The 13,305-nt window shown below is 44.2% G+C and overlaps 1 protein-coding gene and 1 long non-coding RNA gene across 3 annotated transcripts in view; one reads left to right on the forward strand and one right to left on the reverse strand.

The window, feature by feature from the left end:
- Positions 1-13,305, reverse strand: part of KIAA2012 (KIAA2012 ortholog) — a 139,823-nt gene that overhangs the window by 83,577 nt on the left and 42,941 nt on the right. For both annotated transcript variants that reach the window (XM_050750808.1, XM_050750807.1), the window contains exons 10-11: positions 11,743-11,919; positions 8,085-8,195 (exon numbers count right to left, since the gene is read on the reverse strand). In XM_050750808.1, coding sequence (XP_050606765.1) covers positions 8,085-8,195; positions 11,743-11,919 — 288 coding nt within the window. The remainder of the gene's footprint in view (positions 1-8,084; positions 8,196-11,742; positions 11,920-13,305) is intronic.
- Positions 1-13,305, forward strand: part of LOC126932213 (uncharacterized) — a 54,172-nt gene that overhangs the window by 6,257 nt on the left and 34,610 nt on the right. The window contains exon 2 of the long non-coding RNA XR_007718133.1: positions 6,945-8,027. This is a non-coding gene — a long non-coding RNA (uncharacterized LOC126932213). The remainder of the gene's footprint in view (positions 1-6,944; positions 8,028-13,305) is intronic.

Genomic DNA, 13,305 nt, shown 5'->3' on the forward strand with positions numbered 1-13,305 from the left:
TTCGGTACATTGTATCAAATGAATCAAACACACTCGTAATGGGCCTTCTTTGAGGTTCAATGATATTTCGTATTGGAATTTTACTTAATACTTTATAAGATGGAGAGCAAGTGTGATCTGATTTGATTTTCAGAAAGCAATGTGAAGTATGTTGGCAGATATTATAGTTGCATTCTGTTAAGGCACAAGGTAATCTGCTGTAAGACAAGAGACCCAAAAAGATAAACATTTATTCCACGTCCAGAGGTAGGCAGACAGGCCGATCAGGGTGGCTCTGCTCCATAAAGTTACCTGAACACCCTGGTTCCTAATATCTTAGTACTCCATCATCCCATACAGAATTGTTCTCTTCTACATGGTTGAAGCTATTACCACAACCAAGTCCAAGGAGAAGGAGAAGGGGAAGGGCAAACAGTTTCCTTTTAAGGAAATGACCTGGATATGCATGTATTACTTCCATTCACTTCCCATTGGTCAAACCTTGGTCACGTGGCCATACCTAGCTGCAAGTGAGTCTGGGAAGTGTAATCTCTCTGTGGGCAGCCATGTGTTCAGCTAAAATCCAAGGTGGGGGGTTCTATTATTAGAATTTAGCTGAACACATTCTTCCACTATTCCTTTTGTAAATATTATTCAGTCAATATTCATAATATTCAGTCAATATTATGAGAAATACTCTGGGAATACAAGGTGTGTTCTCTGGGATATTCAGAGGTAGATGAGGGGGATCTACTCACAGGAATTTTCAATCTAGGAGGGGAAATAAGAAAAATAGTAAAAAGGATAAAAGATGTGAGGGAGTGCTTGGTAAGAGGCCCAGGTGGTAAGAATGAGTGGAATGTAAGGAAATAGCGATAGTTGTGGCTGAGGTGGTCAGGTAAGGCATCACAGTAGAGAGGGAACTTCAACTGGTCCTTGAAGCTTAAATACCTGGATAAAAGGGACTAGAGTCTGTGTGATGCAATGGGAAAAGCTCTGGCCTCACTGGATGAAGGAAGATCTGGGCTTGAGCCTTGGATTTGCCATATAAAAGCTGTGTGGCTTTGAGCAAATCATACCTCTTTGGGCATCAGTTTCCTTATCCATAAAATCAGAGGTTTTCTTTTCTCTTTTTGAGACAAGGTCTCACTCTATTGCCTAGGCTGGTGTGCAGTGGTGCAGCCATGGCTTACTGTAGCCTTGACCTCCCAGGCTCAAGCAATCCTCCCACCTCAGCCCCTGGAGTAGCTGGGACCACAGGTGTGCACACCAGGCCCAGCTAATTTTTAAAATTTTTTGCAGAGACGGGATCTCACTATGTTGCTCAGTGTATTAGTCCGTTTTCATGCTGTTGACAAAGATATACCCCAAACTAGGCAATTTACAAAAAAGAAAGAGGTTTAATTGGACTCACAGTTTCATGTGGCTGGGAAGACCTCACAATCATGGCAGAAGGCAAGGAGAAGCAAGTCACATCTTACATGGACGGCGACAGGCAAAGAGAGCTTGTGCAGGGAAACTCCCCATTTTAAACCATCAGATCTCGTGAGACTCATTCACTATCAGGAGAACAGCACAGGAAAGACCCGCTCCCATAATTCAATCCCACTCCCATGGGTTCCTCCCATGACACATGGGAATTGTGGGAGTTACAATTCAAGATGAAATGTGGGTGGGGACACAGCTAAACGATATCACTCAGGTTAGTGTTGAACTCCTGGGCTCACATGATCCTCCTGCCTCAGCCCCCCAAAGTGCTGGGATTATAGGCATGAGCCACCGTGCCTGGCCCAGCAGGTTTTCTAATTGTCGCATAGCTCTAGTGGCCCTGCATAGCCCCCCACCCCCACTCCTAGAACCATCTTAGGAGGGGAAGAGTTAGTTGGGCTGCAGAGAAGTTGGGAGGGACATAATTAGACCATCTCCACTTCAACCAGGTAGTTCTGCTTTTATCTGTTTTATTTACTAGTATTCTCAGAAAGTCTGATTAAATGATTCCTTTGCTTAAATACTGATGAAGGTGATGCCTAAGTTCCCTCCTGACTCTAGGGTTCCCTGAAACAGAACAAATGCAAGGGAGGTAGAATTCATAGCTTCACAGCTTCTGTAAAAAGTGACATAAGTACCATCATCTTAAAAAAAAAGAAATTATGTATTCTTCAGTACTTTATATTGATTTTTTCTTCAAAAAATGAATAGCTAATGGATTCAAAGCAAGCTATTTTTTTTTTTTTCCTTTTTTTTTTTTTTTTTTTCCTGAGACAGAGTCTCACTCTGTTACCCAGGCTGGAGTGCAATGGCACCATCTCAGCTCACTGCAATTTCTGCCTCCCAGGTTCAATTCTCCTGCCTCAGCCTCCTGAGTAGCTGGGATTACAGGCACCTGCCATCATGCCCAGCTAATTTTTGTATTTTTAGTAGAGTCAGGGTTTCACCATGTTGACTAGGCTGGTCTCAAAACTCCTGACCTCAGGTGATCCATCCTCCTCAGCTTCCCAAAGTGGATTACAGGCATGAGCCACCGTACCTGGCTGTAAGCTATTATTCTTGACATATTTCTTCTTCGGAAGCCATAAAGTGGTGATAATGCCACCTTTTCAGCTACCTGTGAGGTAGGGAAGTCTTCGTGTTTCTAGGAATCACAAGAGGTTTTTGTCAAAGGAAATGAAGGAGAGTCCCTACTGTGTTTTAGCAGCTCTCTACTGGTGGCTATCAGGACACCTTCCAGAGTAGGCTGTGAGGCTTTGCTGGTATCACTACAGTGAGGGAAAGAACCCTGCTTCCTTCTGAAGGCTGGGACAAGCACAGCTATCACAGCCTGCCCTTCTACACCCACTCAACACTGTGGTACATGTGATAGACCTAACTTAGCCCCATGCCAAGCCTGATGGGAATCTCCTATAATTTTTGTAAGGAGAGCTTTTTAGTCAGGGTTCAGCCCAGAACAGAAACTGCCTGGATATTTTAAAGAAGAAACAGAGTTACTATAGAGTAACTGCCTCTTATGCTCAGTCTTCATGAGTTCAGTGTCCAGAGCTTTGATGCTTCTGCCTCACTTCTGCCCTCCAAATCTCATGCAAGCACATCTAATTGGCAGAACACAATTTGCATCCAGCCCCCTAGCTGCAGAGGTTATCTGGGAAATGTAGTTTTTAGCCTTCTAGCCTCTGTAGTACAGGAAGGCCCACTGGAAGGAAACGCTGGGTGCCCAGAGACCATATCTAGCCACATTTTCCCTTATTCAAACATTTGACCTGAGATCACTAGTACTGGTAACATCTGCCAACATTATTTCTCATGAGGGTTATGAAAAACACTGAAAAGTGTTATGAAAAACACTATAACCATGTGGGGCTCCTATCTTCCTGTATTTCTTCCTATCCAGAGATGGATGGATTGTGGACCCTATGATTCAGAATTGATGTTTAGAGAATAAAAACAATAATAGTCACAAATGATTGAATGGCTGAAATCCTGTTTCAGGATTTAGACAAAAGAACTGCCCCACTGAGAGAGTCTCCTTGGGGAAAGGGGCATATTTAGAAACACGCCATGTTAGAAGAACCTTAGAAATGATCAGTTTAGCATTTTCCAAAGTTTGCCAAAAACTTTTTAGATCCACATGATGCTTTACCAAAAACAAAGGCATTCAGTGATCAAATAAATTTGGGAAACAGTGCATATCCCCATCCTGAAGAACCATGGTGCACATCAGCGTATTGGAGGCTCTAGGAAGTCCTGCGGTAAAGGATCTGCTTAACTTTGGTCCACTGGCTTCCAAATGTATCTGGCCCTAGAACCTTTCCTTTTTTACACAATGCCTGTTAACCTTCTGAGGAATTGGAGTTTGATGGGACATGTGCTGTGAGGACTGAATCTGATACCAACTCCTCTTTTTCCATATGAGGAAGCTGAGGTCCAAGGCAATGAAGTTATTTGCCTGTGATCACAGAAATCCTGGGCAGTACAGGTGGGAATAAAACCAGAGTTTTTTTTTCTTCCTCATATGGCTTTATCGAAATTAATTCTCATCCCTTACATCTCTCGGCATCATCAATAAGGTAACAGCTACTAAGAGATGGGCTACTTAAGGAAAATCATAATTTAAACAGTACCCAACCAACATGGAAGGATTCTTTTACTCATGGGGTCCCACAACCAACTTATCACAAAGGAAAAATGGGGAGAACAGAGAAAGTCAATCACTTAGCCTGTGTTTTACCCCTAAATGATCAGTGTTTTGAGACCAGCTGGGATATTCTTAGACTCACCTTTCTGTCAACCAAATCACAGACCATCACAAAATGACACCAAGAATACTAGTTATCTAGAATACTAGTTACCTATTACTGCAAAACAAATGATCCTGAAACCTAAAACAATAAACCTTTGTTATGTCTCAGTTTCTGTGGGAATCTTGGAGTGGCTTAGGTGTGTGGTTCTGGGGCAGCCTTTCATTAGGTCACAGACACAATGTCAGCCAGGGATGCAGTCATCTGAAGACTTGACTGGGGCTGGAGAATCTCCTCTCAAGGCACCTCCCACACAAGCCTGGGAAGTTCATTCTGGCTGTTGGCAGGGGGCTTCTGTTCCTTGCCACGTGGACTGCTTGCCATAGGCTGCTTGAATGGCCTCATCACAGACATGGTGGTTGGCTTTCCCCAGAGTGAGTAATCCAAGACAGAGCGAGCAAGGAGGAAGCCTTGGTGCCTTTTATGCCCCCAGTCTCAGAAGTCACATACCATCAATTCTGCCATAGTCTATCTTTACTTAGAAGTGAGCCATCATATCCCACTCACACTCAAGGGGAGAAGAGTTAGTTTTTCCCTTTTGAAGGGGAAAGTGTCAAAGAATTTGCGGATGTATTCTAAAACCACCATACTATGAAAGAGTTGCAAGGGGGAAGGATGCTAATTAAATGACAAACGACAACAACAACAAACAAACAATCAAGAAAGGCTGGGTGCAGTGGCTCATGCCTGTATCCCAGCACTTTGAGAGACCTAGGTGGGAGGATTGCTTGAGTCTAGGAGTTTGAGACCAGCCTGGGCAACATAGGGAGACCCCGTCTCAACAAAGAAAAAGTCGGGCATGGTGGCTTGTGCCTGTAGCCCCAGCTATTTGGAGGCTGAGGTGGGAGGATAGCTTGAACCCAGGAGTTTGAGACTGCAGTGAGCCATGATTGCACCACTGTACTGTAGCCTGTGTGACAGAGCAAGACCCTGTCTAAAAATACAAAAAACACCCAAAAAACATTTTCTGAGGGTAAAAATCCATTTAGAACAAGAACAAATACTAAACAGAAACTCTGAAAGAGACCAGGAATTTAAATTTACATGGGACTTGATGTCCAACCTGAATCACTGGCATAAACATCCTTGAACTTCTTTGTAAAAAAAACTTCTGAATAAAAGAACTTCTGAGAGAAAACTTCTATTGCTGGCACTGTGACTAGGGAAGTACATGAAGGATTTGAATCAAGGATAAGCAATTCGGAGGGCATATCCAGTGGTTTGACTTGTATCCTTCCAAGTTAACTTTTCCTTTCTCAAGACTTTCAATTTTCTAAATGTTGCAATATCCCAACATGACCAAAAGGGTCAAATTCCAGCTCTAGTCTTCACATCTTTTTTTTTTTTTTTTCCTTCTGAAGGTTTATATTCATTTCCCTATGCTGTCTGAAAGCAAGATATCATGATCTAATTGCCTAAGAATTTATTTCCAAATAGTTGTTGACAGAGCCTGGAAGTCTCAGAAAGATCAGACAGATCATATTCCTTCCTTTACTCAAGAGTTTTTTTTTTTTAATTAAAAAAAAAAAAAAAAAAGACCAACAACAACTATGATCCCTAAAGAACTTTCCTTTGTGGCACCTGGGGTATTCAGTCAATCAACAAGCTTTTCTTGGACATATGATGGAGATGAGACGTTCTCTAGGACTCATATATTGGGAGCTAAACAGAAAACAGATGCAGATAAATACAATAATCACAAAAGCAGGATTGAGACAGAGAGAGAGGAATAGGACTGAGGCTACATCTAGGCAGTTGTGTGCAATGAGGTGGATTTATTAAGGAAAATGTTCCAGAAAAGATGAACTTAAAGCTATTCTAAATATTTGGGGGCAACTTGAGCAAAAGTTTGGAGAGAAAAGAATGAAGACTGAATTTTTAGGCCATCAAAGAGATGAGCAAGGGGTGGGCTGGAATATAGTAGAAGATGAGGCTGGAGGGGAGGGTGGAGACAGTGATTAAGATGGTTTTGAACAAACTGATCTGCACAGAGTTTGGTGTGGTTGGAGCAATTATAGGTTGGTACAAAAGTAATTGAGGTTTTTGCAATTAAAAGTAATGGCAAAACCGTGATTACTTTTGCACCAACCTAATATTTTGTGAGAGGAGAAAGTTTTTTCAGTATACTGTCTCCCAAACCAAACCAAACCAAAAAAAAAAAAGAAAGCCCAAACCAAAAAAATCTTTGCTCATTAATACATACTCTTAGAAAGTCAGACCCTTATAAGGAAGATGTGGGTTTAAGATCTTTCACCACCTTCTTGGGCAACATCCTGTTACCATCAAGACTGAAGGTCAACCAACTGCCCATGGAGGAAAGGCTTGAGAAAAGTCAGTGGCTAATTGATTCATTCATTCATTCATTCATTCATTCATTCATTCAATAAGCATGCAGTGAATGCCTTTAGGTTTGAGAGGCAAGTAGGATTAAATATACCGTCTGTGGGACTGGCAAGTCTTCATTTATCAGCATAAGTTTCATCTTTCTCTTTCTCCATGTCATGGAAATTATTGAAATATTTTTCAAAAAATTTCAGTAAACATTTATTGTGATCCTTCTATGTATATGTCAGGGACTATGCTAGGTGCCAAGAATACTGAAATGACTGAAGCATCATATTGACAATGGTGACAATAAACTTACAGCCTAAATATTTCCTTTTCTGCTTCTAGCTTTCGCTGTGCCAAAAGGGGGAACTATTTCTCCTGGAACAGAGCGGACAAATGTGCAGCAGGTGAACAGAATCGTATTTGCTTTCCAGCTGCTGCACCAGCTGTGTCATGCTGACAGCGGCCTCCACCTGTCTAACTCCTGCTTCCACCAATTCAGAACCAAGATATTTTTGTACTCATATCCTGGTATAAACCAACTGCTGATGGAAGTTCTTTGATGCTGAATTTGGAATCAAATACATTCTACTTTCTGGAAATCCATATACTAGGTGGCTGCTTCAATAGCGGCGGACACAGATATAAAATGCAGCAATGGTCAAGGAATTTCTCAGAGGAGGAATGAATCCTCTCATTTTGGTGGAGGAACCTTGGATACAGGGAGGATGAGGGACTGACTCAAAGTCATCTGGCAACTTAGAGGCGAGGCCAGAGCTCCTCAAATCTCCTAGCTCTGAATCCGTGCTCTTTTTATTGAGCCAGTCATGACATAACCCCCCAAATGAGTGCAGCTTTTAATCTCCCACATCAAGGGGCCTGCTGGCTGCAGACTCATGCATACACATCACAGTGGTTTCTGGGTGGTTGATGCTCATCACCCTCTGACTTCATTTCTTTTTTCCTTTGCAAAATGGCTATTGCCCAGAGGCAGCATCTCTTTTCTAAAAAGTGAACATGCCAGAAGGGTTTTTGGAAACTGCCTTGCTATCTGTCAGGAGCCAGATGATTCACAGGGATGAACCAATGCTCATAACAAGGATACCTGATTGGATTACCAATTAGCCGCCTCCACCTCTGCAGGGTGGTTGGAAAGAAGAGAAAAGGCAGTGTTTAGTTTGGGCAAATACCAAAAGGACTTTATCATTCTCATCAAGGCATCAGCGTGGCACATTAGACCTCTTCCAAGCCATTCCACTGGAACTTCTCTCTCCAAATGCTCCAGCAAGAGTAAACTTGTTGTGCAAACATTGGATCATTGTGTCTGAGCTACAGAAGCACCTCTGTGTTGGTGAAAGGGGAGAAACTGGCTGACTTGCGTCTGTTTTTAATGATGTCTCTGCTGCTGGGAAAATTTGGAAGCTGCAGGTAACATCTTCCCCTTTGAAAAAAAAAACCAGGCTGCCCTGGAGTGTGTGAGCTTACCTTTACCCGATGGAAGCGCCTCGGTTTGGGTCTGCCCTGGGAGGGACAGGCAGACTTCTTCTCCATCTGGACCCAGCAAGAAGTGTCCCAGGGTGGGGTCGCTGGAATCTTCTTGAAAATAAGCACAAGCATGGACAGTGTCAACACCATGTTGGTGAGGGAGACAGACTGAACCTCGGCCATGTTCCTCTAGTCCCCTGTGGGCACATACCCATAGATGCACGTGGGCTCAGGTGCCCGCCAGAGTATAGTGGGAGCCTGTTCCTGGGACTCAGCAAAGCGGGGCTATTCTTCAGGCTCTGCCTTCTGGGGGTCAAGGTGGGATGAACAGGGAGGGGCTGCCACTCGCCTACATCATGCCTTCGGGAGAGCCTGGCTACCTCACGGGCAGGGCTAAGCAAGCATGGGCACTCTGTGTGAAGGAAAGGGAGTCCCTTCCTTCAGCCGTGTGCAGCAGCCCAGCCCCTGGGAACAGGACTTCCTGCTTCCTGCCTCTGCTGTCCGCCTCCGTCAGATGTCCTGTGCAGTACTCAGCATACACAGCCATAACCTCTAGATGAAATACTGGGATGGCTTGGTGATGCCAGGGGCTCAGGTCAAGGAAAAGGATGCTGTGTCTCCCTAGTTACTTAGAAAGATTGAAGGTATTTTTTATAACCTGACTGTAAAAGTAAAAAAGAAGTCATTTATTCCCCACTTGAATCTCAATGCTCAACCCAGAACACTCCTGGGACTAGATTGTGAGGTTTCCCCCATACCAAACAATTCTCCAGCAGATACCAACTGGTTGTCCTATAATTTAATTCAGTTCTGACACTCTCTACCGGGAGATGGTGTCAGATCCCACAGGGTAGGGCTCAGTCCACAAGATTGCCCCCCCCTCCACTTCAGATGCCAATTGCAAGTCCCAGATCGTGACCTATACTTCTGACTGACCGGCTCTAAATTGGGCCTCCCACAATCCTCCCTCTCCTTGGGTTCAACAGTTTGGTAGGACAGCTCACAGAACTCAGGGAAACACTTACTTACATTTTCTGGCTTATTTATAAAGGACATTAGAAAGGATGTGAACAGCCAGATGAAGAGATGGGCGAGGATGTGCCGAGCTTCCATACCCTCCCTGGGCCTGCTGCCCTCCCACCTAGACACGCTCAGCAACACTGAAGCTTATCAACCCGTGGTCAACAGCTAATAAAGAGCTTGATCTGCAGTGTCCCCTCCCCTTTCCTGGAGGTTGTGGCTGGAAACTCCAACCCTCTAATCCTCTTATCGCTTGGTCCTTCTGGTCGCTGGCCCCATCATGAGGCTACCTAGGGGCCTTACCCTATGTCACCTCATTAGCATAAACTCAGGTGTTTTCAAAGGGGCTCATTATGAATAACAAAAGATACTACTATCATTCAGAAAATTCCAAGAGTTTTAGCTTAGTAATAGAAACCAGGGACAAAGACCAAATTTATTCATATTATACCATACTTACCTTCCCCATCTCCAAGACAAAGGGGCCAGGAGTCCAGCTACCTGGACTAGCAGGCCATCGCTAGAGTGGATGCTAAGGAGCACACATGTACACATGCACACTTACAAACACACACTGACATATTCATACTCTCACAGGGCATGCACACACACCCCCATACACATGAACAGTGACATACATGAGCATATGACACACATACATTCACAAGACTGAATATATAGATATCTACATGCATATACAGCCATGCCTATGTAGATGTGCACAACGACATGCATGCACACAAGCACACACATGTACTTACATGGGCATATAAGCACACATCCCACACACATTCACTTACACACATGCACACACCCAACACACACACTTGAGGCTTCAGGCTGCTCTCTTGTCCCAGTCCTGGTCTGGGCATTCTATTCTTTTTTTTTTTTTTTTGAGACAGAGTCTTGCTTTGTTGCCCAGGCTGGAGTGCAATGGTGCTATCTCGGCTCACTGCAACCTCTGCCTCCTAGGTTCAAGTGATTCTCCTGCCTCAGCCTCCTGAGTAGCTGGAATCACAGATGTGCACCACCATGCCTGGCTAATTTTTTTTTTTTTTGGTATAAAAATACAAAATATCTCTACTAAAAAGTAGAGATAGAGTTTCACCTTGTTGCACAAGCTGGTCTCAAACTCCTGACCTTGTGATCCGCCCACCTCGGCCTCCCAAAGTGCTGGTATTATACGCATGAACCACAGCACCTGGCCACTGGTATTTTATTCTAATCAGATTCTCCCTTTATAAGGATGTCTAAAGTAGGTGTGAGTATCCATTTGCTGTGATGTGTCCCAGGCCATGCAACTTCCTAGGAAGGCCCCAGGTGGGGACATAACAGTACACTAAGTTTGGTTCATTTGCATCAGAATTAAAGGAGCATTGCTGCCACACAAGTATAAAGGGGAGTGGTTTGTGAAAGAGAGGTTCCAACCTTGGAATGGTTTCTAGGTGAAAACAGTGTCTCTAGGGGTAGAGAGAGTGTTGCGGGGAAGGAAGGGATTTAATTTTGACCATCTCAGCCTGAAACAGAAGCTGCAAACACAGAATGGAACTATTAATCTGTGGATTTAATTTATGCTTAAAGAATTCAATTACATACGCTCTGGGGAGAGAATGAGAGGGGGGTGTGCTGGGCAGGGGGAGAGAGAGAGAGTAAGCGAGACTGATTTAAATACTGAGGCATTCTGTCCCTGAGTGAGCATGAAATGAAAGATGTGAAATCTGTTGCCTCCATGATGGCTCTCTGTTCCCATATGCCTCTCAAAGTGTGAGTTTCTCGCAGCCCTGAGTGTGATTCTGCTGTTAACAGAGGTACCTCTTTCTTTATACAATCTGTCCCCCAAACACATGTCATCTCCTTCATCTGCTGCTCAAACTGAGAAAGCAGTCCAAGCCTTCAACGAAGGAGAAACAGCTGCCTGGACCACACGTTCCTGAAAATGGTCTGTCAGTCTCCAGTGTGGCACCTTCCCGGGGATTTTCCGGGGTAACTTGGACTCTAGGCAATTTTTGCTCTATAAGCTACCTTTAGATGGAAGCCCCAGGGGAGCTGCTCTTGCACTGTCCTTGCATTATTGCTCTGTATAAGCATCTTAGTCCCCTCCTTGACTATTAGCTCCTTAAGGATAAGCACTTTAAGTAAGGCTAAAACCTAGAGGGAATGGCCTTGCCCTGCCTCACCCTTCCCTAGGAATCAGGGTCCTTTCGTCTCTGTGAACAGGCTCTGCCCTGGGCTGGAGTTGACTTCTGTCTGGGGACTCTCCTGTTGGCAGGCTCATCGGGCTCTCTTGCCTCAGGGGGCAAGGGTTATGGCTCAGTTTGGAGTGTGCCTGGTAAATCCAGTAGTGTGTCTCCCCCAGGAGCGCAGGGAGCTGTGTCATCAAATGCTGCTGCCAGGAGTGAAGAAAGCACAAAACAGCGTGGCAGTGCATGTCGGTGCAGCAAACCCTTAAAACATGTACTGACCCTTTAGGAATATGCATGGGGAACATTAATCCCACTGACATCATCAGAAACTGTGTCAATTACCCCTTTTCAATGGAGTGCCTTTCAGAAAACTTCCATCACAGCAGCCACACGGCCCTGGAAATGAGCCACATACCAGCCAGTGGGGGGCATCTGTGCACCCTGGGAATGGTTACCTTGAGCTGCTGGCAGTGCCCTCCTGGACGCTCTCATGTGCGGGAGACATGGGGGGCTGCTGCGGCCTGATGTCCTGGGGCTATCCAGGCCATTCTGGCTCTTGGGACTTTTTTTCCCTTTAATCGGGGGTAGAAGATCCAATGGTGGGGCCGCATCGTGGGGCGGGGCATCATCATCTTTTAAAACAAAAGGGGAAAAAGCCTGTGTGAGAAACCAGAATCAGCAGGAAGGAGAAGGAGGCTCTCTTCTAACGTGGTTAAAGGACCTCTGTGTGAAGACTGCTATGAAGAACGGGTAATTGTATTGTGGCTAGAAGGGAGAAACCGTCCTGGTGTTAGGATGGTTTATTCTACTCATTCTCAGGTTTGTCCCTCTTTTCCAGTCCTGCTAAGCAGCAGGGACCTGATATCTCCCATGGCCAAAATGACATGACTATTGACTAGAATTGTGGCTGTTCATTTGGAAAATTGCCAAGAACTGGGAGGAACTGAGTGGTGGTTGTTTTTATTCTCATCTTATGGATGAAATCCTGAGATGGAAGGAGGACTGGAGAGGGTGCAAGCTCCTTCCACCCTCAGTCCCAAGGCTCTGACTAGAGAGATCCCAGCTTTAGAGCTGATGAGATTATTGGATACAGATTTCTGACCACAAAGTAGTTTTGCTAGGCAGAGTCAATGATCGCATTCCTTCGTCAGGGTTAAATAAAAAGTGCTACCTTCCAGATGGAAGTCAAAGGGCATCAGGATTGACGGTAGCATTCCATAAAGCATACCCTACCCTCTGCCTCCATTTTCTCTTCTCAACACCAACAGGGCCTGCTCTAGGAAGCAGGAAACACAGGAACCCAAGTGACTGAGGGCTTGGTTTCGCCTCTTTCAGAGGAAGTGGTCTTTATTTCACATTTAAAACAATAGTTGCTATTAATATTTGGGTTTAAAAATTGGCTTCATGTGGTCTCAAATGATCACAGACTACTAATTCATTAAAAAGAGGCAAAGTGTCTTTACAATGGAAAAATGGGGCAGACATCACCTTTAACCAAATAATGAAATTTAACATCACCTGCAATGGAAGAAACTGACATTTTGTAACCCTTGATATGATGGGCCGAGAAAGACACAACGTCACCTCTGTGATATTCCTGCCAAAAAGGTTTGATCTGAATCTCATTATGAGGAAATAGAAAAATCCAAATTGAAGGTAATTCTGCAAAGCAACTGGCCTGTCTTCTTAAAAAATGTCAATATCATGAAAAACAAGACTGGGGGACTCTTCTCGATGAAAAGATTCTATCGAGTGGGACCACTAAATGTAATGCATGATCCTGAGTTGAATTCTAGGTTGAAAAAAAGCTATAATAAAGGAACATTATTAATATAAATAGAGAAATGTGACTATGAATTAGAAATTAGAAAGTACTATTATATCAGTGTTTGCTTTCTTGAGTGTGGTAATTGTATGTGGCTAGGAGGGAGAATATTCCTGGACTTAGGAGATACGTGCTGATAAGGGATAAACGGTACAATGTCTGCAACTTACTCTCAGGTGGTTAAGCAATAAAA

Source organism: Macaca thibetana, chromosome 12 (genome assembly GCF_024542745.1).
Source record: "Macaca thibetana thibetana isolate TM-01 chromosome 12, ASM2454274v1, whole genome shotgun sequence".
Classification (NCBI taxonomy): domain Eukaryota; kingdom Metazoa; phylum Chordata; class Mammalia; order Primates; family Cercopithecidae; genus Macaca; species Macaca thibetana.